General features: G+C 44.6%; 2 protein-coding genes across 6 annotated transcripts in view; one reads left to right on the plus strand and one right to left on the minus strand.

Moving 5' to 3' along the window:
- Positions 1-26,254, plus strand: part of EIF2AK4 (eukaryotic translation initiation factor 2 alpha kinase 4) — a 108,685-nt gene that overhangs the window by 70,293 nt on the left and 12,138 nt on the right. For all 5 annotated transcript variants that reach the window (XM_059372494.1, XM_059372491.1, XM_059372493.1 and 2 more), the window contains 12 exons: positions 2,092-2,328; positions 3,869-3,941; positions 4,536-4,657; positions 6,852-6,901; positions 8,051-8,219; positions 9,620-9,736; positions 11,501-11,566; positions 14,061-14,231; positions 14,595-14,729; positions 18,495-18,602; positions 19,214-19,342; positions 21,017-21,103. In XM_059372494.1, the coding sequence (XP_059228477.1) occupies positions 2,092-2,328; positions 3,869-3,941; positions 4,536-4,657; positions 6,852-6,901; positions 8,051-8,219; positions 9,620-9,736; positions 11,501-11,566; positions 14,061-14,231; positions 14,595-14,729; positions 18,495-18,602; positions 19,214-19,342; positions 21,017-21,103 (1,464 nt within the window). The remainder of the gene's footprint in view (positions 1-2,091; positions 2,329-3,868; positions 3,942-4,535; positions 4,658-6,851; positions 6,902-8,050; positions 8,220-9,619; positions 9,737-11,500; positions 11,567-14,060; positions 14,232-14,594; positions 14,730-18,494; positions 18,603-19,213; positions 19,343-21,016; positions 21,104-26,254) is intronic.
- Positions 1-26,254, minus strand: part of SRP14 (signal recognition particle 14) — a 51,457-nt gene that overhangs the window by 1,440 nt on the left and 23,763 nt on the right. The gene's annotated exons all lie outside the window — the stretch shown is intronic.

The raw sequence follows: 26,254 nt of genomic DNA on the forward strand, positions 1-26,254 counted from the left end.
TTGGGGTAAATACGTAGTAGTGTAGTTGCTGGGTTGTAGGGTAGCTCTATTCTTAACATCTTGAGGAACCTCCATGGTGTTTCCCAGAGTGACTGCACCAGCTTGCATTCCCACCAACAGTATAGGAGGGTTCCCCTTTCTCTGCATCCTTGCTAGCACCTTTCGTTTCCTGACTGATTAATTTTAGCCATTCTGACTGGTGTGAGGTGGTATCTCACTGTGGTTTTGATCTGTATTTCCCTGATGCTGAGTGATGTTGAACACTTTCTTATGTGTCTCTTGGGCATCTGGATGTCTCTTTGCAGAAATGCCTGTTCATGTCTTCTGCCCATTTCTTGATTGGATTCTTTGTTCTTTGGGTGTTGAGAAACTGACTTTTCTGAATTATAATCAAGGCATACTACCTTATTTAAATCATTAATGTTGAGGACAGAAACCTAGCTAGAGCATGACATTAGTTTGCGATTTCTTGCTTATGGGTGATATATCTGGTTGGATGAGTCACTAAACTTATCAAGACTTTAACTTTCATCACCTGTCAAATAAAAGGATTAAGTGCCCTTTATTTATGTCAGCACGGGCATCCTATGATTTAGTAGTATTTAACATGACGTTTATTGATGGTGAAAGGGACCTGTTCTGCCTCGACTGTCCTATTAGTGAGGGACTACTGGACAATACACTGTGTTACGTTTCTGCTTCTTGAGTTAGCTGTTACCGCTGATTTGTATGGAGTCGTTTCCTGTGTTTTCGAATGTCACAAGTAAGTGTTCATTTCAGAGTCTCTCCCTGTGACAAGGGCGGTCTTCCTCAGCATTCCCACATGTTGGCAGCTGTGGGGTCTGTTTTATTAAACTACAGACGCAAGAGCAACCATATAAACCATTTCTCTGGACGACGCTGGCCTCTCATAGATGTGCACTCAGTGTGTTTGAGCTGGAACAACTTGGTCCATGGACCATAGCCCCTTCTACCCCCCACATCACAGTTGTTGCTTTTTATCTGCAAGGAGGCAGAGTAGAAGGTGCTCTGTACTGAATATAACACAATTGCTGCCCTACAACAAAAATGGAGTAGTGGAACAGGGTCTTTATTGCCGAATAGGGTATCATTTTTACTAGTTTTAATTTAATACAGCTTTTCACAAAAGTTGTATCTTGTCAGTTCCTTTCTTTGCATGTGTGTTCATTTTAGCTGAAGACAGAGGTAGGCGTTGGGAGGCCCACTAGGAGAACGTGTATTAAAAATACATAATTAGAAAATACTTAATAAGATTCGTCTAAAAGTTGAGATGTTTCTGATCCTAGGTATTCCTCTCTTTGTAAGTCCTTACTGTAAACGAGAGAGTTAAGGACACATGAAGAGACGTTTCAAGATTAGGGGTTATGAAGCCATGGTAAATGAGAAACATAAATCAAGGCACTTCCAGGGAGTGGTATTAATTCAAATAGCATAATGGAGAAGAAAAAATTAAAACAAGATGCCATCAGCTACTATGCATTATGATTTTTACTAAAATTAGTCATCTAGAGGTAATTGTTTTATGTTCCGGCACCTTTTTTTGAAACAGTATTTTGTGTGTTTATAAGGCCAAATTCTGCCTATATGTAGTTATTGAGTTGAGGGTTTTTTTAGTTGTTTATAACAGTAAGATATAAAAAGGGCAGCTGTCATATATTTATTGATTTGAGAGAGAGAGAGAGCTCATGAGGCGGGGGAGGAGGAATACAGGGAGAGAGACGACTCTCTCCACTGAGCATGGAGCCTGACGGGGGCTCGATCCCATGACTCCGAGATCATGACCTGATCAGGAGTCAAGACACTCAACTGACTGAGCCACGCCGGTACCCCAGCATCTCTGCCTTTTAAGAAACACTACTATTACAGTGTTGCACTGCTGTGTGGCCATAGTGAAATATGGGGAGGGAGAAATGACCGATGCAGAGATTTCAGAAGTACTAATTAAAATGCACCAACTTTGTGCAAGAAGTGTGGTATCTCTTCTTTGGCTGGAGCCAGCCACCAGTTTCTCAGAATTCCGGAGTGTCATCTGTCACGTCGGGTCACCAGCGTGCCTGGCTTTCATTCCAGAAATCGGTCATCTCCTGGCTATTGAACCACGATCCCGCCAAGCGGCCTACAGCCACAGAACTGCTCAAGAGCGAGCTGCTGCCCCCACCCCAGATGGAGGAGTCGGAGCTACACGAAGTTCTGCACCACACCCTAGCCAACGTGGATGGGAAGGCCTACCGCACCATGATGGCCCACATCTTCTCTCAACGCATCTCCCCAGCCATCGACTACACCTATGACAGCAACATGCCAAAGGTGGGCTTACACCTCAGGAGAGGGCGCGGCTCTGTTCACAGAAGGGTCAAGTCAGGAGTCCTTTAATGCCTCCAACGTGTATCTGAGGTCCATGTATGCAGAATGTGTGCCGTATGCATTATGCTGGGAAGAGCCATGATTTTATTTTTATTTTTATTTTTAATTAAAAAAAAAAGATTTTAATTATTTGAGACAGAGAAAGAGAGAGCAAGTGGTGGGAAGGGGCAGAGGGAAGAGAGAAGCAGACCCCCTACTAGCAGGAAGCCCAATGCAGGGCTGGATCCTAGGACCTGGAGACCATGACCTGAGCGGAAGGCCCACACTCAGCCGACTGAGCCAGCCAGGCACCCCCAGAGCCATGATTCTAATCATGTAACTCTAAGGCGTTCCCAACCCACCCCCTTCTCCATCCACCTAAGAGTTTAAGGAGCTGTGCTTTTGGAGACCAAGCCCTGGCCCTGCTGCCCAGAGCTGAAACCATCAAACTGGCTGAGATTCAGACCATCTGGTCAGTAGTTCCCAAAGCTGGCTGCCCCTGGAGGTCCACCTGGGAAGCCTTTGGACCATTCCGACACTCAGGCCCTCCTCTGATCTAATGACCTGAAATGTCCAGGTGTGAGAGGCTCTCCGAGGGTCTCTGTTTAAAAGCACCCAGATGGTTTTTGAGGCATACCCAGGTTTAGCAGCCTGCAACTTTTTCTTCCTTTTTTCTTTTTTCCTCCTCTTCCTTCTTTCCTTCCTTCTTTCTTTTTTTTTCTTTTCAAACAAAAGCAGTCTGAAACAATATAGCAAATTGTTAAAATTTGGAAAAGATGGGTGAATGACAGGTATTTGTCCTATTCCTTGTGTGTTTCCATGTGCTTAAAATAATGATGTAATTTTAAAAGAGTAGTGGAGAAGGTGGTGGTACGATTTGTGCAAGATCAGGAGAGTTCTCAAGGACCAAACCAGTTTTTGCTGGCTGGCGATAGTAGAAAGATCCTTACAGGATTTTAGGTGACTTTAATTTATGTCTTTGTACTTGTCTCTTGTTTTCTAAATTTCTTCAAGTGAAATGGTATTCCTTCCTTCGTATACTAAGAAACAAATGGAAAATGGAAAAGAGAGGTCTTTACAAAATTTGTAAATGCCATGTAACTTTCAAACCCACCCCCCCTCACCCCCGTACTCATGGATCACCTTAGTATGTGAGCAGAGGCCTAATGCCATCAGCTGGTTGGTTGCTCCACAGTATCCCTGGGAAGGCTTGGGGGAGAATGTGCATATTGACAAGCTCTCCCTGAATGGCATACATCACCATGGTAAAAAGTCTGGGCTTGGAGCTTTAGGTCCCCTTCCTCAGGTGGGATGTCCTGCAGGATGTGCCATTGTCTTCTCTCCCTACACCTATTCTAAGAGGGACTCACTGCGGACCTCTCCTTTAACTCTCCTTTAAGGTCTTGGGAGTAAGTAATGTGATGCTTACTGCAAGCTACAGATGCATGTTTTAGGGGATCCCTTCGATTTGGCTTTGATGACATGTTAATTGGTCATATTTTAGAGCTTCTCAATCCGAACATCCAAGATACAGCAACACGTGTGTGACACCATCGTCCGTGTTTTTAAAAGACATGGTATGTCCTTTTTAAAAAAAATCATAGCCATCTTAAAAAGTGTTTTGTTTCATCATTAAAAAGTACTCTTAATAGATTTGGCTGCAACGATATTTTACCTTTATTTCTTTATAAGAGTTTATTTATTTGTCAGAGCAGGGGCAAGGGAGGGGGCAGAAAGGGAGTGGGAGAAGCAGGCACCCCATGGAGTAAGGAGCCTGATGTGGGGGGTTGATCCCAGGACCCTGGGATGATGATGACGTGAGCCGAAGGCAGAAGCTTAATTGACTGAACCACCCAGGCACCCCTTAAGCATATTTTTAACACTCAGCTTGTTGAGGAGAACCATTTTGAGTATTATGATTGGAATATTAGAGCCTTGCTACTAAAATACAGTCGGGTTGTGGAGACAGAAATGAGACTGGTTAACAGACTTGACCTCAGATGAGCCATCCATTAGTGGAGTCAGAGCTGAAGACTGCTTGCTCGTGATTTCAGCGGCCAGTAGCAGATGACTTCACCATCGGATCTGTGTTCATTTTCAGTTGCCTTCTAGGAATGGTGGATTCTATGTAATAACTGGATGCTCAGTTATTTTTTTCTGACTTGGTGTAGGAGCTGTCCAGTTGTGTACCCCACTGCTGCTTCCACAGAATAGGCAAATATACGAACACAATGAAGCTGCCTTATTCGTGGACCACAGCGGAATGCTGGTGATGCTTCCTTTCGACCTGCGGGTGAGTCTGGGAGCACCCCGGGCAGGCCAGATGCTGGGTCTGGCCACGGATGGATTACCTTAGCCATCAGTTTTTCCCCTGGGCTTATATACTAAATATCAACTTTAGGAGACACATTGGTTTTTTGGTTTTGGGGGATTTTTAAAAGATTTTATGTATTTATTTGACAGAGAGAACGATCACAAGTAGGCAGAGAGGCAGGCGGGGGAGAGGGGGAGACACAGGCTCCCTGATGAGCAGAAAACCCAATGTGGAGCTCTATCCCAGAACCCTGAGATCATGATTTGAGCCAAAGGCAGAGGCGTAACCCACTGAGCCATGCAGGCGCCCTTAGGAGACACATCGTTGAGGGAGTTACTAGGGTGAGAGCATCACTGGAATTTAGTGAATATCTGACCTTGTATACATCCACCTTCCTCATAGCACAGGTGCTTATGACCCTAGAAACTGGCCCCCTGCATTGCCAATGCCACATCTGTGCCCCATTATTGAGCTCTGCCGAGTGACCGCCACGACTTGATCTGGCTGACTCAAGACAGACGAACACAGTTGTTTTCTTTACCTCCTGGCTAGATTTTCACTGACTTCCTAACGTGTTAATGCAGAGAACAATTAAATTCTTCTGACAGCAAGTGCCTCTGCTAATGAGGTGTGCTGAATTCTGCTTGTGCTGGCCTGCTTCTGATCCACAGGGTTCCTTTTGACGGCAGCGCTCTGATGCGGGTTATCCGCTCGCATAGTGTGGCCTACCAGTGAGCCCATCTGCAGCCCTGTCCATGCATGAGACAGACATGAGCTTCATTCCTCTCATGTACAGAAAACACTGACATGTGGAGAGATCAGCAAAGGGTATAACCAGGCAGTTCTCAGAGAGAGAATGCACAGGGCTGATAAACTCCTGAAGCGATGTTCAGCCTCATGCATAATAAAGAAGGTCAAAGAAAAGGTATCTCAACTTCACCCATTGGATTGATAAAAGTATTTAAGTTGCTATACTTAAAACTGGCTGTTTATTCTTTAGACATTAGATTGAAGTGCAGGTATTTTTAAGATACATTTATTGGAGAGAGAGAGAGCACTAATGGAAGGGTGGAGCAGAGAGCGCAAGGGAGTGGGGAGATCATCTCAGGCAGACTCCTGCTGAGCACTGAGCCCGATGCCCACAGGCCTGGATCTCATGACCTGACGTGAGCTGAGCTGAAGTCAAGAGTCGGATGCTCAGCCTTCTGAGCCACCCAGGCAGCCCTAAAGCGCGGATTTTTAAATACCCGCTTGCTTTCCGAGCTAATAGCCATTCCCCCCAAATAAAAAGTACACTTTCAGAATTTGATCCATCATTAATGGTATGATGCTAGATAATCTGACAATTTCATAAATTGTGGTTATTATTAGTGGGTGGCTAGAAGATAGTGGGAAATCCGGGAAGTCACCACAAGCGAGAAGATGCATTTGGATTGGATTATCATAAATGACACTTGAAAAGACATTTCAGCTATTTACATAATTACATTATTTACAGTAGCCAAGGTGGGGAAACAGTCCAAGTATCCTTTGATAGATGAATGAGTGAAGATGTGGTATATACATACAGTGCAGTATTATTCAGCCAAAAAAAGAATGAAATCTTGCTATTTGCAACAACATGGGTGGAGCTAGAGGGTATTATACTAAATACAGTAAATCTGAGAAAGATAACTACTGTAGGATTTCACTTCTGTTTGGAATCTGGAAAACAAAAAAACCCAGACTCTTAAATACAAAGAACAACCCGGTAAGGAGGTGGGGTGGGGTGGGGGGGTGGACAAAAATAGATAAAGGGAGAGAAGAGTTACAGTTAACCAGATAACTGGCACTGATTTTAACTTGGCATAATAAAACTGGACAGAGCACATTTAATTAGAAGCAAATTTTTCTCAAATTTAAAATCCCAAGAAATGCCATAGTAAGTAAGGTCAGCGGCGCTCCCAGCAGTGGGGTCGGCTGCTGACTGACCACCTCAGGAACGTTTCAGGGCCCACAAATGGCAAGCCATCCACTACTCTGTGAATTTCCAAGGTACCACAGAGTTGTACCTTGTAAAAGTACAAGGTACTATGCTCTGTGAGTTCTAGCTCAACAAAGCTGTTAATTAAAAAACCCAAAGGAGAGGTTGTTGGCACATTTTGAGGTTGACCTTTGAAACTTTGTGTTGCAGATTCCTTTTGCAAGATACGTGGCAAGAAATAATATATTGAATTTGAAACGGTACGAAACTCGGGGTGTTTCATCTAGTGGATGTGGGAGAGAAACCAAGGAAGGATGTTTTATCATTTGGGGTTTGAATTTTGGGTTTAAAGTAGTGAGTTTGGAACAACAGTCCTGATGCCCAGCCGCAGTCCCCCTCTCAGGGGTGACAGAGACTCATAGCCTTCCCTTTAGTGGACATGCAGCTGTTAGGTAGGTTCCCTGAAGCCCCTTTGGTCTGTTCTCTGCCTTCTAACGTTCCCAACCAACAGAACTAATTATTTTGCAAGTGGTTGCTGGACAAAAACTGAGGGCTCTTTTTGATCACGGATGGCCCCTTTTAAAACTTAATTAGAGGGACAAATGGCCAGCCGTCTCCGTGTAAAGCCTGCCTCCACAGGTACTGAACAAAAGCCACCTGTAGAGAAAACGAAGTGAACCCAGCAGGTGTGCGTGCGGCGCGCCCTGGACCTGTGGGCGCTTAGCAGCGGAGAATTCTCTACGTTTAGATCCCTCAGCGGTCTAGCAGCGAGAGCTTCATAAATGGAAGCTGTATTGTTGTCAACAAGGCACCCTCCTTTTTTTTTTTTTTTAAAATATTTTATTTATTTATTTGATAGAGAACACAAGTAGGCAGAGAGGCAGGCAGAGAGAGAGAGAGAGAAGCAGGCTCTGCACTGAGCAGAGAGCCCGATGCGGGGCTCGATCCCAGGGTCCTGGGATCATGACCTGGGCCGAAGGCAGAGGCTTTAACCCGCTGAGCCACCCAGGCACCCCAACAAGGCACCCTCCTTAAAAGGGCCTTTCTTAGAGCGAAGTCAGAGCTCTTCCTGTCCTTTCTCTTCTCAGCTGCCAGTGACAGTTAATTAATAGTCCTAAGGTGTGTCCCTGTGTAGAGAGCGAGCACTACAGGTAAAATTATTTCTTGTATGCAATTTCATCTCTATTTCAAACATTAAAAAAAAAAAAATGAAGCCCCATTATTTAATAGTGGCTGCCTCTCCCCCCGCCCCCCAGACCCTGAGGAATTGGCAGCTAAATCTGTCTTTAAGGTCTCTTGCTCACACCACTGATTCATTTTCTTTTGTTTCTTTTCTCTTGTTCAGTAGCCTCTTACACGTTTATGATTCCAGGAAGCAGTGACCTGGGTTTTTGGGTTTCTCTCTCCAGGTACTGCATAGAGCGTGTGTTCAGGCCTCGCAAGTTAGACCGATTTCATCCCAAAGAGCTTCTGGAATGTGCATTCGATATCGTCACGTCTGCCGCCAACAGCTCTCTGCCCACTGCCGAAGTCATCTACACGATCTGTGAGATCATCCAGGAGTTCCCGGCGCTTCAGGTTACTTTCCAGGGTCTGATGTTCCGAGGTTACCCTGCTAGAGTCCTTGACCTGGGGAGGGGTGGGGGGCGTGACCACAACAGAACTGCCCCCCGACTTGGTACTAGCAGCAGGCCACATTTTGCTAGGATAATGGAGAAGAGTTTGATGACGTTACTTGGAGGTTTCTGTCAGGCTCTCGCCTCTGCCTTGACAGGAGTGGGTTTTGTTTTCATCTGTTCTGGGGGAAGGGTGTTGCTGCACTGCCCGTTCTTCCACAGTGCAAGAAATTAGCTAAGATTCCTAGAACGCTTTTAGCACGTCCATCTTGTTCAGCACCCTCTGTGGACCCCTCCCACTCTCTGCCCTGGCTCTCAGCTCCCCAACTTCACTTTCCGTCGAGCCGGCATCTGGTGTCGCTTCTAGCGACTGGCTTTCCTCAGCCCTTGCCTCTGGGTCCATGCCCTCCACTGCCGTGCCTCTCACAGGGTTCCTCCTCTAGAAAGGCTGCCTTCCCAGCCAACGTGGGCACCCCATCTGCCCCAGGAGCCTGCCCCTCTGCCCTCACCGCCGTCGAGGGGAGACGACACATGCTTGCTGAGGGCAGAGCCCACTGCACCCAGCCCAGCGCTCTGCTCACTAGTCTGAATGCTTGCCCATTAGCCAGTCGTCCCTCCGGCCCATCGTCAACAGCAGTAACTGATGAACCAGCTCCGCTCCCTTGCTGTTATCTGTGTGAACTCGTTCAGGTTTTCACCACAGCTGGACACCAGAGTGGTTTAGATACATATAATAAAGGGTTTGAGGAGTGCCTGGGTGGCTCATTCAGTTAAGCCTCTGCCTTCGGCTCAGGTCCTGATCTCAGAGTCCTTGGATTGAGTCCCACATCGGGCTCTCTGCTTAGCAGGGAGCCTGCTTCTCCCTCTGCCTGCTGTTCCCCCTGCTTGTGGTCTCTCTGACAAATAAATAATCTTTTTTTTAAAAAGAAAGGTTTGGGGGCGCCTGGGTGGCTCAGTGGGTTAAGCCGCTGCCTTCGGCTCAGGTCATGATCTCAGGGTCCTGGGATCGAGTCCCGCATCGGGCTCTCTGCTTGGCAGGGAGCCTGCTTCCTCCTCTCTCTCTCTCTCTCTCTGCCTGCCTCTCCGTCTACTTGTGATTTCTCTCTGTCAAATAAATAAATAAAATCTTAGAAAAAAAATAAATAAATAAATAAAATAAAAAAGAAAGGTTTGATTATATTCTATAGTGTTTGATTATGACAATGTAAAAGGAATGCTTATGAAAAAAAACTAGAAGGCAATATGCCAAAATTCAGTCCTGCCACAATCGCCTGCCTGGATGGTAAGTGCGTGATAAGATGCCAGCTTTGGTGCTATACTGTTTTTACGATGAAACTAATTAATTTCTCTGTTGTATCCTAGGAAAAAAATTATAGTATTTACTTGAACCATACCATGTTATTGAAAGCAATCCTCTTACACTGTGGAATCCCAGAAGATAAACTCAGTCAAGTCTATGTTATTCTGTATGATGCTGTGGTAAGCGTTTAATTACTTTCACTTGATATTGAAGAATGATAATAGTTCATAAGTGTTTTCTTAGTGATGTCACCATAGAACTGAATTGGGGGTTTTATCTCCTTCCCTCATTTCTCTAAAGTAAAAAAAGAAGCCAATTGGAGGGAGTGATTGTATTGAGAATAAAGGGCTTAGGTCCTCCCCTTAATTCTTCCAGTCCACCTGTGCTTATGCATAAAGTCATTTATAGATGTTGTCATTGGGCTTTTCGGTGGAATCGGGAGAGAGTGGTTTGGACCCCGGTTGGAGCCTCCATTAGCTCCTGTTCCCTGTGGTGCTGGGCAGCAGCCCTTCGGTTACTCTTCCTAACTGAGCCTCGTCGTAGTACTCCCTGCTCTCCAGTATGTGTACAGGTCCTCTGCGGTAAGTGCACAGAGCCTGGAGGGGAACCACTGAAAATTTTCAGTAGTGTTATGGTGCTGGGATGAAGGTGAATATGTATCTTTCCTGATTTCTTTTCATGTTAAATATTGTGTTTATAATAAATAAGGGGCATCCAGGAGGTTCAATCACCTATAGTGCCAAATGGTCTATGATTAAGGCAGAACAGATAGTGGAAGTCTGCTGGCTTACTGTTCTCCTTTTTTTAAGATTTTTTTAAAAGATTTTATTTATTTATTTGATAGAGATCACAAGTAGACAGAGAGGCAGGCAGAGAGAGAGGGGGAAGGAGGCTCCCTGCTGAGCGGACAGCCTGATGCAGGGCTCCATCCCAGGACACTGAGACCATGACCCAAGCCAAATGCAGAGGCTTAACCCACTGAGCCACCTAGGTGCCCCATTTTTTAAAGATTTTATTTATTTACTTAGCACATGAGAGTGAGCATAAGCAGGGGGAGCAGCAGACAGAGAGGGAGAAGCAAGCTCCCCACTGAGCAGGGAGCCTGATGCAGGACTCGATCCCAGGACCCCAGGAACATGACCTGAGCTGAAGGCAAACACTTAACTGACCAACCCACCGAGGCACCCCAGGCCTACTGTTTTCTGGACCTCAAAAAGCCGAAATAGCTTCTTTCTCCTCTGGCAGATGCACATCAAGGGCCCCAGTTTTACTGTTTCTTCATGGTGCTTTTCTCCCCGAAGTGCAGCTTCTGCTCGGCAGTAGCAGACACACTGTGTCCATCAGACGTTGGCAGGAACCCCAGGGATTATGCACAGGGGCATCACGTAATCCTTGCTCATACCTCGCAGCCAAAGCCTATCTGCTGGCGTGGGACAAAGTGCTCAGAGGCTGTCAGCACGTGGCTTTTGGTAGAAGGACATGAATCCATTACTTCCTCGCCATCCAGACAGAAACCCCCTGGTTCAACCTGTCCAGTTCTAGATTGCCTCACTGAATGGTTTTAGCTGAATAGCAAGGGCATCCTCCCCCTTTTAATTCTTTATGTCAGGAATTTTTGTATTTTAAGACACATGTCTTAAAATGTGTCTGACTGGCACAGTCAGTAGAGTGTACAACGCTTGGTCTTGGGGTTGTGGGTTCAAGTCCCAACATTGGGTGTAGAAATTACTTAAATATAAAATCTTTAAAAAAAAAATGTTTGTTTTATGTGAATTGGAAGAAAAAAATTTTCTTTAGTCACAGTATTAATCCATCCTTCATGATTTGGAGCAGTTTCTCCAAAATGGAGGGTATATACTTGTCGGAAGTGGCCTGGAGATCGTATCTTTACATTCAGTGCCAAATTTGGTGACTCTTGTTGTTCCCTTTCTTTTCCACGGTAGACAGAAAAGCTGACGAGGAGAGAAATGGAAGCCAAGTTTTGTAATCTGTCTTTGTCGTCTAATAGTGTAAGTACCCAGTGATGGCGCTATCGCAGCTTTCTCTGAAACTCTGGACAACACTGATCTCCAAGGCAGTGAGGCGGGGCTGCTCCCCAGTGCCTTACAAACAGGTTTCCCTTGAGGGTTCATAGGTTCCATGGCAGCCTCAGAGGATCAGGGGAAGAGGGCCCAGTGCTGGCTTCAAAGCCTGCCTCCCCACACTGCTGTTCACCGTGGGGTCATCAGCCTGTTCTTTCTTGATCACCAGCTGCTCTGCCCTCCAGAGCCACCTGCTGAGCAAGCGGGTCTAGTACTAGTTGTTCTCTTCTGAAATAGATCCTAGGGGCCTGGGATGAGGCACCAAACTCTGCAGATCCATCTGGGTTTCCCCCATTACCCAACCCCCGCTGAACTTCCAGCATGTCAGAGTTGAATTAAAGCTCCTGCTTTTCCGGTACATTTCCCACTCCTAAAATCTGGCTTTGATCCCAGTGGCAGTGAGGACTATCTCGTGGTATAAACAAGTTTGTCCTGTTCTCTGAGCAGGCATCACATTAGTCTCTGATCTTGGGCACGGTGACCCAAACTTCACGGAGTCACTAGATAGCAGAAGACAGCAGAGATTTCTGACATTTCCCTGAATATTTATATAAGAAAACTACTTCTTTAAAACTTCCCCACAACCTCTCTAACCCTGCTGGGGCACTCCATTACATGACCTGTGATGATCAGCAAATGGATGTATAGGATAGGTTAAAATATGACTGCACAGGGCCGGGCAGAGGCACTCTTTCTTTTGGACACCTACAGTGTGGCTGGCACAGTGCTAAGGCACATAAAGGAGTCAGCTGAAGAGTCCATGGGCTGCTTTCAACTTAATTCATATTGGCCTTTAAAAAGCCCTGGGGGGATCCGTGCAGCATCTGTCTACCCTTGGCTCTCTAACCAAACTTGCACACACAGACTGCAGCCCAGAGCAGTCAACCTGCAGTCAGGCAGGGAAGGTAAACCAGATCACACAGCCTAGGAGTTCTAGAAGTTAAGCCAGGTTAAAAGATGTTAAATATTGGAGGAGATATTAATGGTACCCAAAGTGACCAGTGATAAAATATTTTGATAGGAAGCACAGTATTTACGTAATCCTCTAGACATTTACATAGCAGATAGCTGTGAGCAGAAATAGTTCCGTGTAAAAATAGCACAAAGAATCTGCTCCAGAAACTGCCCAGTCTGGTGATTCCTTACCTGAAGGTTCAAGCCCAGAAGGTTCTTTGAACTAATGTCGCATTTCAGATATATTTCACACTTGTACATGATAGCTGCCTCAGCTGCATTTTCAAATGTCAGCTTCTTTTTGTTGAATCTCTGGTTATCTGATGATGAGCATTGCTTCAAAGTTGTACATTGGATAGCTTAAAGATGCAAGGATTAGCACCTAATAAAGGCATTTAGTGCTGTCATTTTTTAAAAATGGAAACTCTGAAGATACTAGAAAAGGAAGCAGTAATATCGCAAGCCAGTGCCTGGCCCAGTGTTCTGATTTTACAGATGAGGCATCTCAGGCCCAGAGAGATGTCGTGACTTGTCCAGAGTCACCTGGAGTTTGTTGATGATGGGGTGAAGACACAGATCCGGAGATAACGACTCTAGTGCTTCTGGTAGTTTATTAATGGGGTAATTTAATGTTAAAGTTTGAGAAGAAAGAGTTTTTAATTTTAAGAAGAAAACCATTTAATACAGGAAAGATACTGAGATGACATTACTTTTTGGATTTAAAAAAATACATGTGGTGTGTGATTATTAAATTGAATTAAGCTGAGTCTTTATTCAGCTGTTTCCATGCGCCAGCTTATCATTGAACCAGGTTATACTTATATAGTCTTAAAATAGCTATAATTTTGTTTAACTCCCGGGAGCTCCAGTGGAAATTTCTTTCAGGTCAATGACCATAGTTACTTCCTGTTTCCCCTGCTGTATGCCAGGGACTGGGCCGGGCCCACAGATCGTCTCTAGCCATTGTCCTCATGTGGAAGACGATGGGTGCAGCAGCCAGGAGCTGGGATGGAGGTGTGAGTCCCAGAGGGAGGGAAGGATCAAGGGGCTGACACGTCCAAACAGAAATTATTCAAGCGAAGGGAGGAGAGGGACTTCTGGCTACTTCTGAGTAGAACTAGAACCAGTCAGACTTCGTCTTTCTGCGTGCCCATCCCACTCTATCCTCGAGCCCCATTTCTGTGTCTGCAGGAACAGAGGTTGATGAGAATGAGGAGGGTAAAGAGGACCAATACTGGCTTGGAAATCTCGTCATGGCGCTTCAGCTAGTACAAGGGGCTGCTCTGCTGGGGGCAGCATTCACTGGGAGTAGGTGCCCAAAGCACTCCAGTGAGGTACTAACTGGAAATTGCTGGAAAAGGATAACCCATAGTCAGGTTCCCAGTGAAGGTTAAAATGGCCTCTGAGCAGAAAATCCCTGCTCTTCCCTGCCGTGGATCCAAAGCTAAATGTGCTTCTTGCTTTCCAGCTGTGTCGACTCTACAAATTTATTGAGCAGAAGGGAGATTTGCAGGATCTAACGCCAGCAATAAATTCATTAATAAAACAGAAAACAGGCATTGCCCAACTGGTGAAGTATGGCTTAAAAGACCTAGAAGAGATTGTTGGGCTGTTGAAGAAACTTGGCATCAAATTGCAGGTTCGGCAACCGCTGAATTCTCCTGGTGGGGGGGTGGTCAGTGCTGCCGGCCCAGTGGGAGATGGGGTTTTGGAGTTAATGCTGGGACGCATTTTCTTCCCCCAGAACATTGCTTTCTCCATTTTGGAACTTCTGATTTCTAGTAACAGTTTTGGCTTTAACCACAATGTCCTTGCAAGCATCGTGATTTCCTGTAGTACAGTGAATCTGATGATGCCAGTTATCTCCAGCCAAGGGATGATTCCTGAAGAGAGCAGAGTTTCTTCACCTGGCAGGCTGTCCTTAGACATCTTCCCAATTGCTCTGATGCTACTGATGTAAAGCTGTGTCCTTGACCTGTTTGCGTGGGCTTGCACTTCACAGGTCTTGATCAATCTGGGCCTGGTATACAAGGTACAGCAGCACAATGGAGTCATCTTCCAGTTTGCGGCAGTCATCAGACGCAGGCAGAGGGCTGTATCGGAAATCCTGGCAGCTGGTGGCAGATACGACCTGCTGGTGAGGGCTCACCCTGTGTTTGTTGGTTGATTTATTCTGGTTTAATTTCCTTTCTTCCTCAGCCTGGGTGGCTCAGTTGTTGAGCATCTGCCTTCAGCTCAGGTCATGATCCCAGTGTCCTGGAATCGAGCCCCACATCGGGCTCCCTGCTTAGTGGGAAACCTGCATCTCCCTCTCCTGCTCCCCTTGGTTGGGTTCCCTTGCTCACTCACTATCTGTCAAATAAATAAAATCTTGGGGAAAACAAAATTACAGGTTTATAGGAAGTTGCAAAGATAGTACAAAGAGATGTTATGTACCTTTCCGTTTCCTTGAATGGTTAAATCTGGCATAACTATAATAAAATAGCAGAACCAGGGCACAGACAGGACAACCGGGTACACTCTGTGTGTACCTCTTTGCCATCGTATCGTGTGTGGAGTCTCGTCACCACCACCACAATCATGATACAGAGCTCTTCACTAACCATAAAGACCCATGGATGCTGACCTTTACTACTTCAAATGAAGTATGGAACCTTTCCCTGCTGGAAGTCCTTATACCCATCCTGCCATTTGTAATATAATTGTCTTAAATATTTCCTCTCCATACATTGAGGTCCACATCAGACAGTGTTAGGCTTTTTGCTTCAACTGTCCAAATCTGAGTGTAGTTCACTCAGATTTCTGGTTTCTGATGAGAAATGTGTGTTGTTTGAATTTTCATCTGTAGGAAAGTTGATTTTCACTCAATGCTCTTAAGATTTTTTTCCTTTGGGGGCACCTGGGTGGCTCAGTGGTTTAAGTCAGTGCCTTTGGCTCAGGTCATGATCTCAGGGTCCTGGGATTGAGTCCCACATCGGGCTCTCTGCTCAGCGGGGAGCCTGCTTCCTCCTCTCTCTCTCTGCCTGCCTCTCTGCCTACTTATGATCTCTCTCTGTCAAATAAATAAATAAAATCTTTAAAAAAAAAAAGATTTTTTTCCTTTGTCTTTAGTTTGACATTTGATCATGACCTGTCTTGGTGTGACTTTCTTTGGATATATGCTCTTCAGGATTATCTCAGCTTATTGAATCTAGAGGTTTATGTCCTTCTCCAGTGGGGACCCCCCACCAAGCCCTAGCACGGTGGCATCTGAGAACACTGAGTGGAAGCTAAGACTTTGATACCTGCCTGGGGTAGTGCCCTCCAACCCCCAAGCAGTGTCAGTGGAGGAGCCAGAGGATTACAGACCCTCACCTCCACCCAAACAGTAACGAGACCACCCTCCCCACAGACCAGTAAAGGCATGTTTCAGGCATTTTATTCTAATACCTCTCCTGTCTCACCCTCTTTTTTGCTCTCACCGTCTAGGACTCTGATGACAAATGTTTAAGTTTTTATATCCTTGAGGTTCTGGGGCCTTTTGCTTTACAGTCTGTTTTCTCTCTCCTTCAGACTGAATAGTTTCTCTTGTTTAATCTTCAGTTCCACCGTTTTCCCCATTCTGCTATTGAGCCCATCCAGAGGTTTTTTAATCTTCCACTTTTCCGCTGAGCCTTTCTTTTTGGGGGGCTGGGACTCAAGCCTGTTCGTCATGCTTGTTTCTGAAGCATTTTTGTGATGGTGGCTTTAAAATCCTTGTCAGAGGTTTCCAACATCTGTGTCATCCTGTTTTTGTTATCTGTTGATTGTCTTTTCTTAAACATTTTGAGATCTTCTTGGTAGCTGCCATGATGTGTGATTTTCACTGTGTACCCTGGGTATGTTTTTTTTTTAAGATTATTTATTTATTTATTTGACAGAGATCACAAGTAGGCAGAGAGGCAGAGGGGGTGGGGAGAGCAGGCTTCCCGCTGAGCAGAGGACCTGATGTGGGGCTCGATCCCAGGACCCTGAGATCATGACCTCAGAGGCTTTAACCCACTCAGCCACCCAGGCGCCCCTACCCTGGGTATTTTAAGTATTAGGAGACTCCAGAGCTTAGCTAGATCTTTTGGTTTAGCAGGCCTCCCCTGAGAGCACACCAGTAGGGGGTGGGGGGTGCCATCTTGCTACTGTTGGTTGAGGGTAAAGATTCAGTTTCCTTACCCTGCTTGCTTCAACACTGGGAGGGGTGCCTTGTTCCTGTTTCCTGCACAGTACTGGTACTATGGTGAGTTGGGGGAGAGAAGTAGCAGGAGACTGCTGGAGAGCGGGGAAAGTTCCAGCCTCCCACTCAGCCAGCCATCTTGGACACCATCCCCACAGGGAGGGTGGCCTCATTACTTCTTAGGCGGAGGTGAGGGTCTGTCATCCTTCGGTTCCTGGCCTCCAATTACACTGTTTGGGTGGAGAGGGGTAGGGGGCACTACTCTAGGCAGGTAAGAAAGTCCTGGTTCCCGTATGGTCTATAGAGGGGGGTCCCTTACATCTGGGTAAAGGTGTGGGCCCCCACTCAGCCTTGGCTGGTGGGTGTAGGCCTGTGCTTCTTCCTGTGGTGTTTGGCTGGAGCATGGCAGGGGTGTTATAAACATTTTCGGCCCTGCCAGGTTGCCCCTCTCTTGGTCTTCTGGCCAGAGAGAGCAGATTTCCTGGGGGCCTTTTGTTGGTTCTCCTTGGCATTTCTAGCTTGTCAGCATGTGCTTCCCTCCGATTCTACAGTTCCTGTACCCGTGTGTACCCGCTCTTCACTTCATAGTCTAATTTGTTGGATTTATAAATAATGTCCAGGATTTCTAGCTGTACTTAGAGGGAGGAGTAGAGAAAAGCATTCCTACCTATCTTGGTCCAGAATCAGAACGTACCTATGTAATTTTTTTTTTTTTTTTAAAGATTGATTTATTTGACACAGAGAGCACAAGTAGGCAGAGCGGGAGGGAGAGGGAGAAGCAGGCTCCCCACTGAGCAGGGAACCCAATGCGGGGCTCAGTCCCAGGACCCTGGGATCATGACCTGAGCCGAAGGCAGATGCTTAACCAAGCCACCCAGGAGCCCCCCTCCCATGTAATTTTAAATTATCTAGGGACATAAAGCAAATAAAAAGGTATTTTAATGATCTTATTTGACCCAAGTATCTAAAATGTTGTTTCAGCATACAGTCCAAATTTTTAAAAAGGTTTTGTTTTTGTTTCTGCTTCTGTTTTTTTAAGATTGTGTTTATTTGTCAGAGTGCAAGAGCGTGAGCAGAGGGAACAGCAGGCAGAGGGAGAAGCATGCTCCCTGCTGAGCAAGGAGCCCAATGCAGGACTCGATCCCTGGGATCAAGACCTGAGCCAAAGGCAAACACTTAACCAACTGAGACACATAGGAGCCCTGAAATTTTCAAAATTTTTGAGCTATTTCACATTTTTTTTCTAAGCCTTTGCAATCAGTGTATATTTAACCCAATATACCCCAAATACTACTTGAGCATGTAATCCTACATCTCAGTATGATTAGTGAGCTATTTTGTATCCTCTTTTTTTTCCATTCTGAGTCTTCGTGACCTCTGTGTATTTAATACCCAGCACATGTCAGTTTGGCTTAGACGGATTTCAGATATCCAAACCACATGTGACTAGGTGGCTGCCGTGGTCGGCAGTGCAGCTCTAGGTGCAGCATTTGTTCATTTTTCCCAAGTCGGCACGTGTGCGTACTTCCATCTCGCCCTCCCTCGCCCCTCATTCTCTTCTCTCACTGGCACTCTCCCTACTGCACACGTACGTAGTTTTGGTTGAACCCTTTGATGGTAAATTGCTGACAAGTGTGTGCACCCTCCAGTCATCACTTTGCTTGTGAGGACGGTTTCTTCTCTCTTTCATAACCATAGCTGTGCCTCTCTTCCCAGATTCCCCAGTTTAGAGGACCACAGGCTCTGGGACCAGTCCCCACTGCTGTTGGGGTGAGCATAGCTATAGACAAGATCTCTGTGGCGATCCTCAACATGGAAGAACCTGTAAGTTCCAGTTTGGCTGCCCGCTTTCCAGTGGGCTCTGGGTGGCCTTTCATTTTAGAGTCCTGTATGTAGAGCCCTGGATGTGACAATGGACTGAGGCTTTGGGAGGTTATCTTGGTCGTAATAGACAAGTCTAGGACTTGGCGTCCACCCTTGCATAGAAGTCCTTCGCCTTTCACTGGGGGACCTCAGACAGCTCATCTGTCTTTGCCTGGCCTCGCTCACCTCATCTTTGATGTACCCTTTAAACGTGAAGTGAAGCTGTTGGCAGAGGTCTTTCAAAGCCCCTTGTTCGGAAATCCAGCTGTGCTCTACAGAGCTGTAAATGGTTCTTTATCCTTTTTGTTTCAGACAAGAGCAGTTTTCTCAGAGGAAAAGGGTATCTTCCTCATGGCTTAGGATAGCTGAAGTCTAAAAAGACTAACATAAGAGGTTTCTGTCATTTTTTCTATGATGATGTTGACGATGTCATTTTGAAGCCCAGACTTCTGTTGCTTACAAGATTTTGAGCTGCCTGTCTTTACTGAGTGCTGCCTCCCTCCTGGTGCCGGAGCCACCTACAGGCCCACAGTCTCGCTCCTCTAAATGTCACCACTCTCTTTCTGATCCAGGTTACAATCAGCTCTTGTGACCTCCTAATTGTAAGTGTTGGCCAGATGTCCATGTCCCGGGCCATCAACCTCACCCAGAAGCTCTGGTCTGCAGGAATCACGGCACAAATCATGTATGACTGGTCACAGGTAATGAGACACAGAGTGCCCCTGAGTGGAGTGGGTACAGTCCCGGCTGCAGTGACAGGTGGGCCTCTCCAGCCTTAGAGTACGGTTCCCTCAGACTCGACTACTTCCTGTGTTAGTTTCTGATTGTTTCAGGAGCAAAAGACCACAACCTCAGTGGTTTAAAATAATACATGCTGGTTGTCTTGCATTTCTGGGGTTCAGAAGTCTGCTACTGGTCCCGCTGGGCTCCAGTCAGGGTGTCTGCCAGAGCCAGTTGCTTCTGAAGGCCTGAGGGGCAGAATCCATTTCCTTGCCTTTTCCAGCTCCCAGAGGCCTCCAGCATCCCTCTGTTCGTAGGCCCTTCCTCCACCCTCAGACTCAGCAGTGTAGCATCTTCTTTCCTCTCTGACCTCTGTTTTTGTCTTTCCACCTCTGACCCTCCTGTCTCCTCTCACAAGGATCCTTGAGATTACACTGATCCCAACCAGATGATCCACATCATCTCCGTGTCTCAAGATCCATAACTCAGAGTTCCTTTGACCATAGAAGCAAACATAGAGGTTCCAGGGATGAGGCTGGGATGTCTTTGCAGGGCTAGTATCTAGGCTTGTACATTTCCCAAAGGCATTTCGTGTTGAACCTCTGTGGGTGGCTGCCTCTCCTCAGACCTCCCACAGCAGCCTGCTCTGCAGATGGAAGTGAGGAAAGCAGCAGCCGTGAACCCACCAGTCCTTCAGAAAGGTAGGGAGGGTTTGGGGAGACTGTCTCCCCTGCCACCAGCAGATCACAGAAGGGCATACACTCCAATTCACTCATACCCAGGCACCCCAGAGCAGGAAGAGCCTCCCAGGGAAATAGAACCTTCCCCTGCCCCCCTTCTCCTTCCATATCACCTGCCAGAAGGTTTCAGAAGCTGCTGCTGTCCGTCTTTGTGTGTCGGTTAGAGAAAACCTCCTGGCACCAGCATGCTGGGCAAAGATTTTCAGTCATTTGACAGAACAGCATCCTCTTTGATTGGTGTCCTTGTTTCATAAATTGTTAGAGCAGTGTTCTTCCAGAAACCGTGACTTCAGTCCTGCCCAGCAGCAGACATCTCTGCTCCTCTGCTTGGTGGCTTGATGCTTCACTTGAACTTTATACCGTCCACTGTTTGTGTTTTCTTGGCTTTCCTCAAAGGCCTTCTCGTTGTATGTGTGTATACCCTACAATTTCTGGCACCTTCCACCAAGATTTGAAGGTTGTGTTTTTTTAAGTTTTATTTATTTACTTTAGGGAGAGAGAGTTGGAAAGCACGAGAGTGGGGAGGGTCAGAGGGAGAAGCAGACTCTCCATTGAGCAGGGAGCCCCATATGGGACTCGATCCTGGGACTCTGAGATCATAACCTGAACTGAAGGCAGTCGCCCAACCAACTGAGCCACCCAGGTGCCCAGAAGATTTTGAAAACCTGTTACTGTGTCCCATGCACTTTGACTGTCCATGGTCCCTGAGGACAGTAGTGAAAGTAAGAAAAACAAGGTCTTATTAAACCTCCTTTGAAGTCTTACTCTTCTGGCTTAATACTTACAGCTCCTACAGTCAGCATGTTTAGTAAGTGACTTTGAAAATACCGTTGGACACCATGTTTTCAGTCTCCTTAATTATTTGAAGCTGCTCTAGGCGTTCTGTGTTTACCTCACATGTTGTGTTTGTTTCAGTCCCAAGAGGAACTACAAGAATATTGCAGACACCACGAAATCACGTGTGTGGCCCTCGTCTCAGATAAAGGAGGAAGCTATGTCAAGGTACAGACCCAAGGAAATCTTTCACAGTTCAGCAGACAGCTTTCCCAAACTGTGTATTAACTGTGGAGCACCCAGCTTCCCACTGTCCCCTGGCTTGGGTATGGGTAGAAATCCATTCTTACATTTGCTGGGCCTGTTCTTGGAGAAAGGCTATAGAGTAAGAGAGAATCTGAATCAGAACACTTGCCTTCAAGCTTAAAAAATAAAAAATAGTGGCAGTAGGTTTTTCCTGCTTTTCTCCCTCTGTTCCCTTTCCCCATTTAAGAAAATGAGAATAATAACTATACTGATACCTGGTGGTTGGCATATCCTGTGGCTGTTTCCTAACCAGTTTTACTCTGTTGCATTTAACTTATGAAAGCTCATAAATATACCACCTTCTTACCTTTATTTCTATTTTTTAAGGAAGAAAATCAACTTATTTTTCCCTTTTTATGTCTTTGGCAGGTTTTAATATCTGGGTAATGTTGGCCTCATAAATGAGTTGGACAGTGTTCTCTCCTCTTCCATTCTCTGAAGGATTCTGTGTACAGTTGGTATTATTTCATCCTCCACTGTTTGGTCAGACTCACCAGGGGCCACAGGGGCCTAGACAGAGACATTCAGGTTGTCTCTTTCTGAGTAAGTGAGTTTAGGTAGTTGGTATCTTCCCTAGAAAGTTTCTACTTCATCTAAATTTTCAAATATTCTCTTTTACTCTCTGTAGGGTCTGTAATGATAATCCCCTCTTTCATTCCTGATAATTGGTAATTTATGTCTCCCATCCTCCCCCTTTTTTCACTTCACTAGGCTGGCTAGAGGTTTATTGATGCTGTTTGTCTTGTCAGAAAACTGGTGTTTGAAGTCATTGGTTTTTCTGGGGTGTTTTTTTGTTGTTCATTTGTTTTCTATTTCACTGATTTCCATTTGTCTTCGTTCTGCTAATTTTGGATTTAGTTTATTCCTTTTCTGGTTTCTTCAGGTAGAAGTGGATTAAACACAGCCCGTAGGCCAAATCTGGTACACAGCCTATTTTTGTATGGCCTGTGACCTACAATTATTTTTTACATTCTTTGTTTAAAAAGAAAAAAAAAAGTGACAGTGTATGGCCTGTAAAGCCTAAGATAGTATCTGAGCCTTTACAGGAAGAAAAAAAAAAAGGCACCTGGCATGGATTACTGAGTTTAGACTTTACTTTTTTATGTATAAACATTTAATGCTGTAAATTTCACTCTTAAGTACTGCATCAGTTGTATCCCACACATTTGTGTATGTAGAGCTTTCATTTTCATTTAGTTCAGAATAACTTTCTAGTTTCTTTGATTTCTTCTTTGAAAGGTTATTTAGAAGTCTGTGGTTTAATTTCCAAATATTTGGGTATTTTCCAGTTATCTTTCTTAGATAATTTCTTTCTTATTTTTTTATTTAAATTCAGTTAACATATATAACCTATAATGTATTACTAGTTTCAGAGGTAGAGAGGGTCAGAGCTTCGTCAAGTCGTGTAATACCCAGTGCTCATTACATCATCTTTAATAATTTCTCATGATTTAATTCCTTTGTGATCAAAGAACATACTCTGATTTCAATTCTTTTTAATTTTACTGAGCTGTGATTTAAAGTAAAAAATAATTGTCTATTACTGTGAATGTTTCATGTGCACTTGAGAAGAATGTGTATTTTGCATTGTTAGGAGGAGTGTTTGATAAATACCAATTAGGTCACATTAGATCATGGTGTTGCCGAAGCTGTCTGTATCTTTCCTAAGCATTTTGTCTACTTGATCAGTTAGTTAGTTGCTGAGAGAGGAGTGTCAGAATCTCTGGCTATCATTGTAGATTTATCTGTTTTTCCTTTTAGTTCTATCAGTTTTGCTTCGTGCATTTTGAAGCTCTGTTATTTGGTGAATACACATTTAGAATTTTATACCTGTTTGATGAATTGACCTCTTTATGGTTATGAAATGTTCTTCTTTATTTCTTTTTAAAGATTTTATTTATTTATTTGACAGAGAGAGAGATCACAAGCAGGTAGAGTCAGGCAGAGTGGGGGAAGCAAGCTCTCTGCTGAGCTTAGAGCCTGATGTGGGGCTCGATCCCAGGATGCTGAGATCATGACTGAGCCGAAAGCAGAGGCTTAACCCGCTGAGCCATCCAGGCGCCCTGAAATGTTTTTCTTTATCCCTGATAATATTTCTTGTTCTCTGAGGTCTTTCAATTGGTGTTTGCATGTCATGTGAAAGTGAGTTCTTAGAGACACTCAATATTTGAGTTTTGCTTTTTTGATCTACCCAGACAGTCCCCCTCTTTTAGACCATTTATATGTAATGCAGTTATTGAAATGGCTGGTAGTAAAAAGTCTACCATTTTACTATTTGTTTTCTAATTATTCCATCTGTTCTTTTTTCCATTTTCTTTTCACACCTTCTTTTTAGATCTCTACTATTGGTTTGCTAACCATTACTCCTGTTTTTGGTGACTTCTTAGGGTTTACAGTATACACTTTTAACTTAATACATTCCACCTTCAAAATATAGTATATGTTTTACATACAGTGTAAGAACCTTACAACAGAATACTTCCATTTCCCTTCTCTCATTCTTTGTGCTATTGTTGCACATAACATATTGGATGTTAAAACTCCACAATACATTATTTTTATTTCAGCTTTAATTAGTTATTTTTTTTTAAGAGGTTTTTAAAGTAAGGGGGGAAATGTCCTTTATATTTGCCATCTCTGGAACTGTTGATTCCTGTGTTGAGGCAGATATCATTCTGATTTCGTTTTACTTCTGCCTGAAGAATTTCCTTTAATATTTCTAGTCTGTACAGGTCTGCTGGTCATGAGTTTTCTCAGTGGTTATTGGTCTGAGAAAGTCTTCATTTCACCATTTTTTTTTTTAAGATTTATTTATTTTAGGGATGCCTGGATGGCTCAGTTGATTAAGCACCTGCCTTTGGCTTGGGTCATGATCCCAGGGTCTTGGGATTGAGCCCTCTATCAGGCTCCCTCTCTGCCTGTTGCTCCCCATGCTTGTGCGCTCTCTCTCTGACAAATAAATAAAATCTTAAAAAAAAAAATCATTTACTTTATAGAGTGAGCAAGCAGAAGGAAGGACTGAGGGAAAGGGGGAGAATCTCAAGCAACTGTGGAGCCCGACACAGAGCTCAATCCCCAACCCTGAGATCATGACCTGAGCCGAAACCAAGAGTCCAATGCCCAGCCAACCCTTCCAAATATCTTTTGAAAGATATTTTTGCTAGATATAAAATTCAGGATTTACATTTTTTCTTTTTGCATTTTGAAGATGTGTTTTATTTTCTTCTGACATGATGGTGGTTTGTTAGAAGTCTGGTTTGATGCTCTGTATGATCTTCCTTTATTTTCTGGCACCTTCTAAGATTTTCTTCTGTCATTGATTTTCTACAGTTTGAATATGATATACTTCAATGTGGTATTCTCTATATTTAAATACCTGGTATTCATAGCTAGGACTTCTTTGAACCGTAAACTCATAGTTTTCATAAAGTTTAGAAATTCTTCAGGAGGGACGCCTGGGTGGCTCAGTTGGTTAAGCAGCTGCCTTCGGCTCAGGTCATGATCCCAGCGTCCTGGGATCGAGTCCCGCATCGGGCTCCTTGCTCGGCAGGGAGCCTGCTTCTCCCTCTGCCTCTGCCTGCCTCTCTGTCTGCCTGTGCTCACTCGCTCTCTCTCCCTCTATCCCTGACAAATAAATAAATAAAATCTTTAAAAAAAAAAAAAAAAAAAAAAAGAAATTCTTCAGGAGCACCTATTGGCTCAGTCGGTTAAGCATCTGCCTTGGGCTCAGGTTATGATCCCAGGGTGCCAGGATCAAGTCCCACATCAGGCTCCCTTCTCAGTGGGGAGCCTGAATCTCCCTCTGCCTTTCCCCCTGCTTGTGCTCTTTCTCTCTGTGTCAGATAAATAAATTTTTAAAATTTTAGAAAAATTTCAGACATTATTTCTTCAAATATTTTTCTGTTCCTTCTTTTCCTTGTAGGACTCTGATTATAGGATGTTAATCGTTTGCTATTGACCCACAACTCATTAAGACTCCATTTTTGTTTTGTTTTTTTTTCCCCTCTATGCTTTATTTGGGACCATTCACTGATCTTTTTGCAGTATCTTATCTGCTATTAATCCCATTGAATTTCTTATGTATTTTTTCATCTCTGTAAGTTTCATTTGTATCTTTATATGTCTTCCATTTCTCTCAGAGTTTTTGTTTCCTTTACATTTTTTACAAAATTTAGAATAGTCATTTTAGGGGCACTTAGCTGGCTCAGTCAGTAGAGCATGTGACTTTTGATCTTGGGATTGTGAGTGTAAGCCCCATGTTGAGTGTAGAAACAACTTAAAATCTTCCCCAAAAATAGTCGTTTTAAGGTGCTTGCCTACTAATTCCATCATTTCTGACACTTCTCAGTCTGTTTCTATCATTTCTTGAGGTTATGAGTCATATTTTCATACCACTTTGCATGCCAGTAAATTTTTTTAAAAGATTTTATTTATTTATTTGACAGAGAAAGAGAGAACAAGCAGGGGGAGCTGCATGCAGAGGGAGAGTAAAGGGAGAAGCAGATTCCCCACTGAGCAGGGAGCCTGGCACAGAGCTAGATCCCAGGACCCTGGAATCATGACCTGAATCAAAGGCAGATGCTTAACTGACTGAGCCACCCAAACCCTCCTGCCAGTAATTTCTGATTGGTTGTTAGACATTCCTGGATGCTAGGTTTTATGTCCCTATAAATACTGTTGGGCTTTATTCTGGGGTGTAGTTAAGATTCTTGAATTGCTTGATCTTTTCCAGGCTTCATTTTATACATTGTTAGGGCAGATCCAGGGCAGCTGTTGGTCTAAGCCTGAGTTAACCCCATTGGTACAAAGCAATACCCTTAGGAGGATTCTGCCTGTGTATTCTGAGGTCTTCTACCCTGATAAGAGTAACAACTCTTCCCAGCCCTATGAATTCCAGAAATTACTCTGCCTACTCGTTTCTGATGGTTGTTGCCCCAGTCTCAGAGAGTTTTCTTTCACTAATGCCCAGATCAGTTCTCTGGCAAGAATTGAGGGGACTGCTCCGCAGAGCTTCAGAAATTGTTCTTTCTCTGAGTGTGGAGCACTCTTCTCTTCAGTCCTCTGCCTTACAAT

Source organism: Mustela nigripes, chromosome 13 (assembly GCF_022355385.1).
Source record: "Mustela nigripes isolate SB6536 chromosome 13, MUSNIG.SB6536, whole genome shotgun sequence".
Classification (NCBI taxonomy): domain Eukaryota; kingdom Metazoa; phylum Chordata; class Mammalia; order Carnivora; family Mustelidae; genus Mustela; species Mustela nigripes.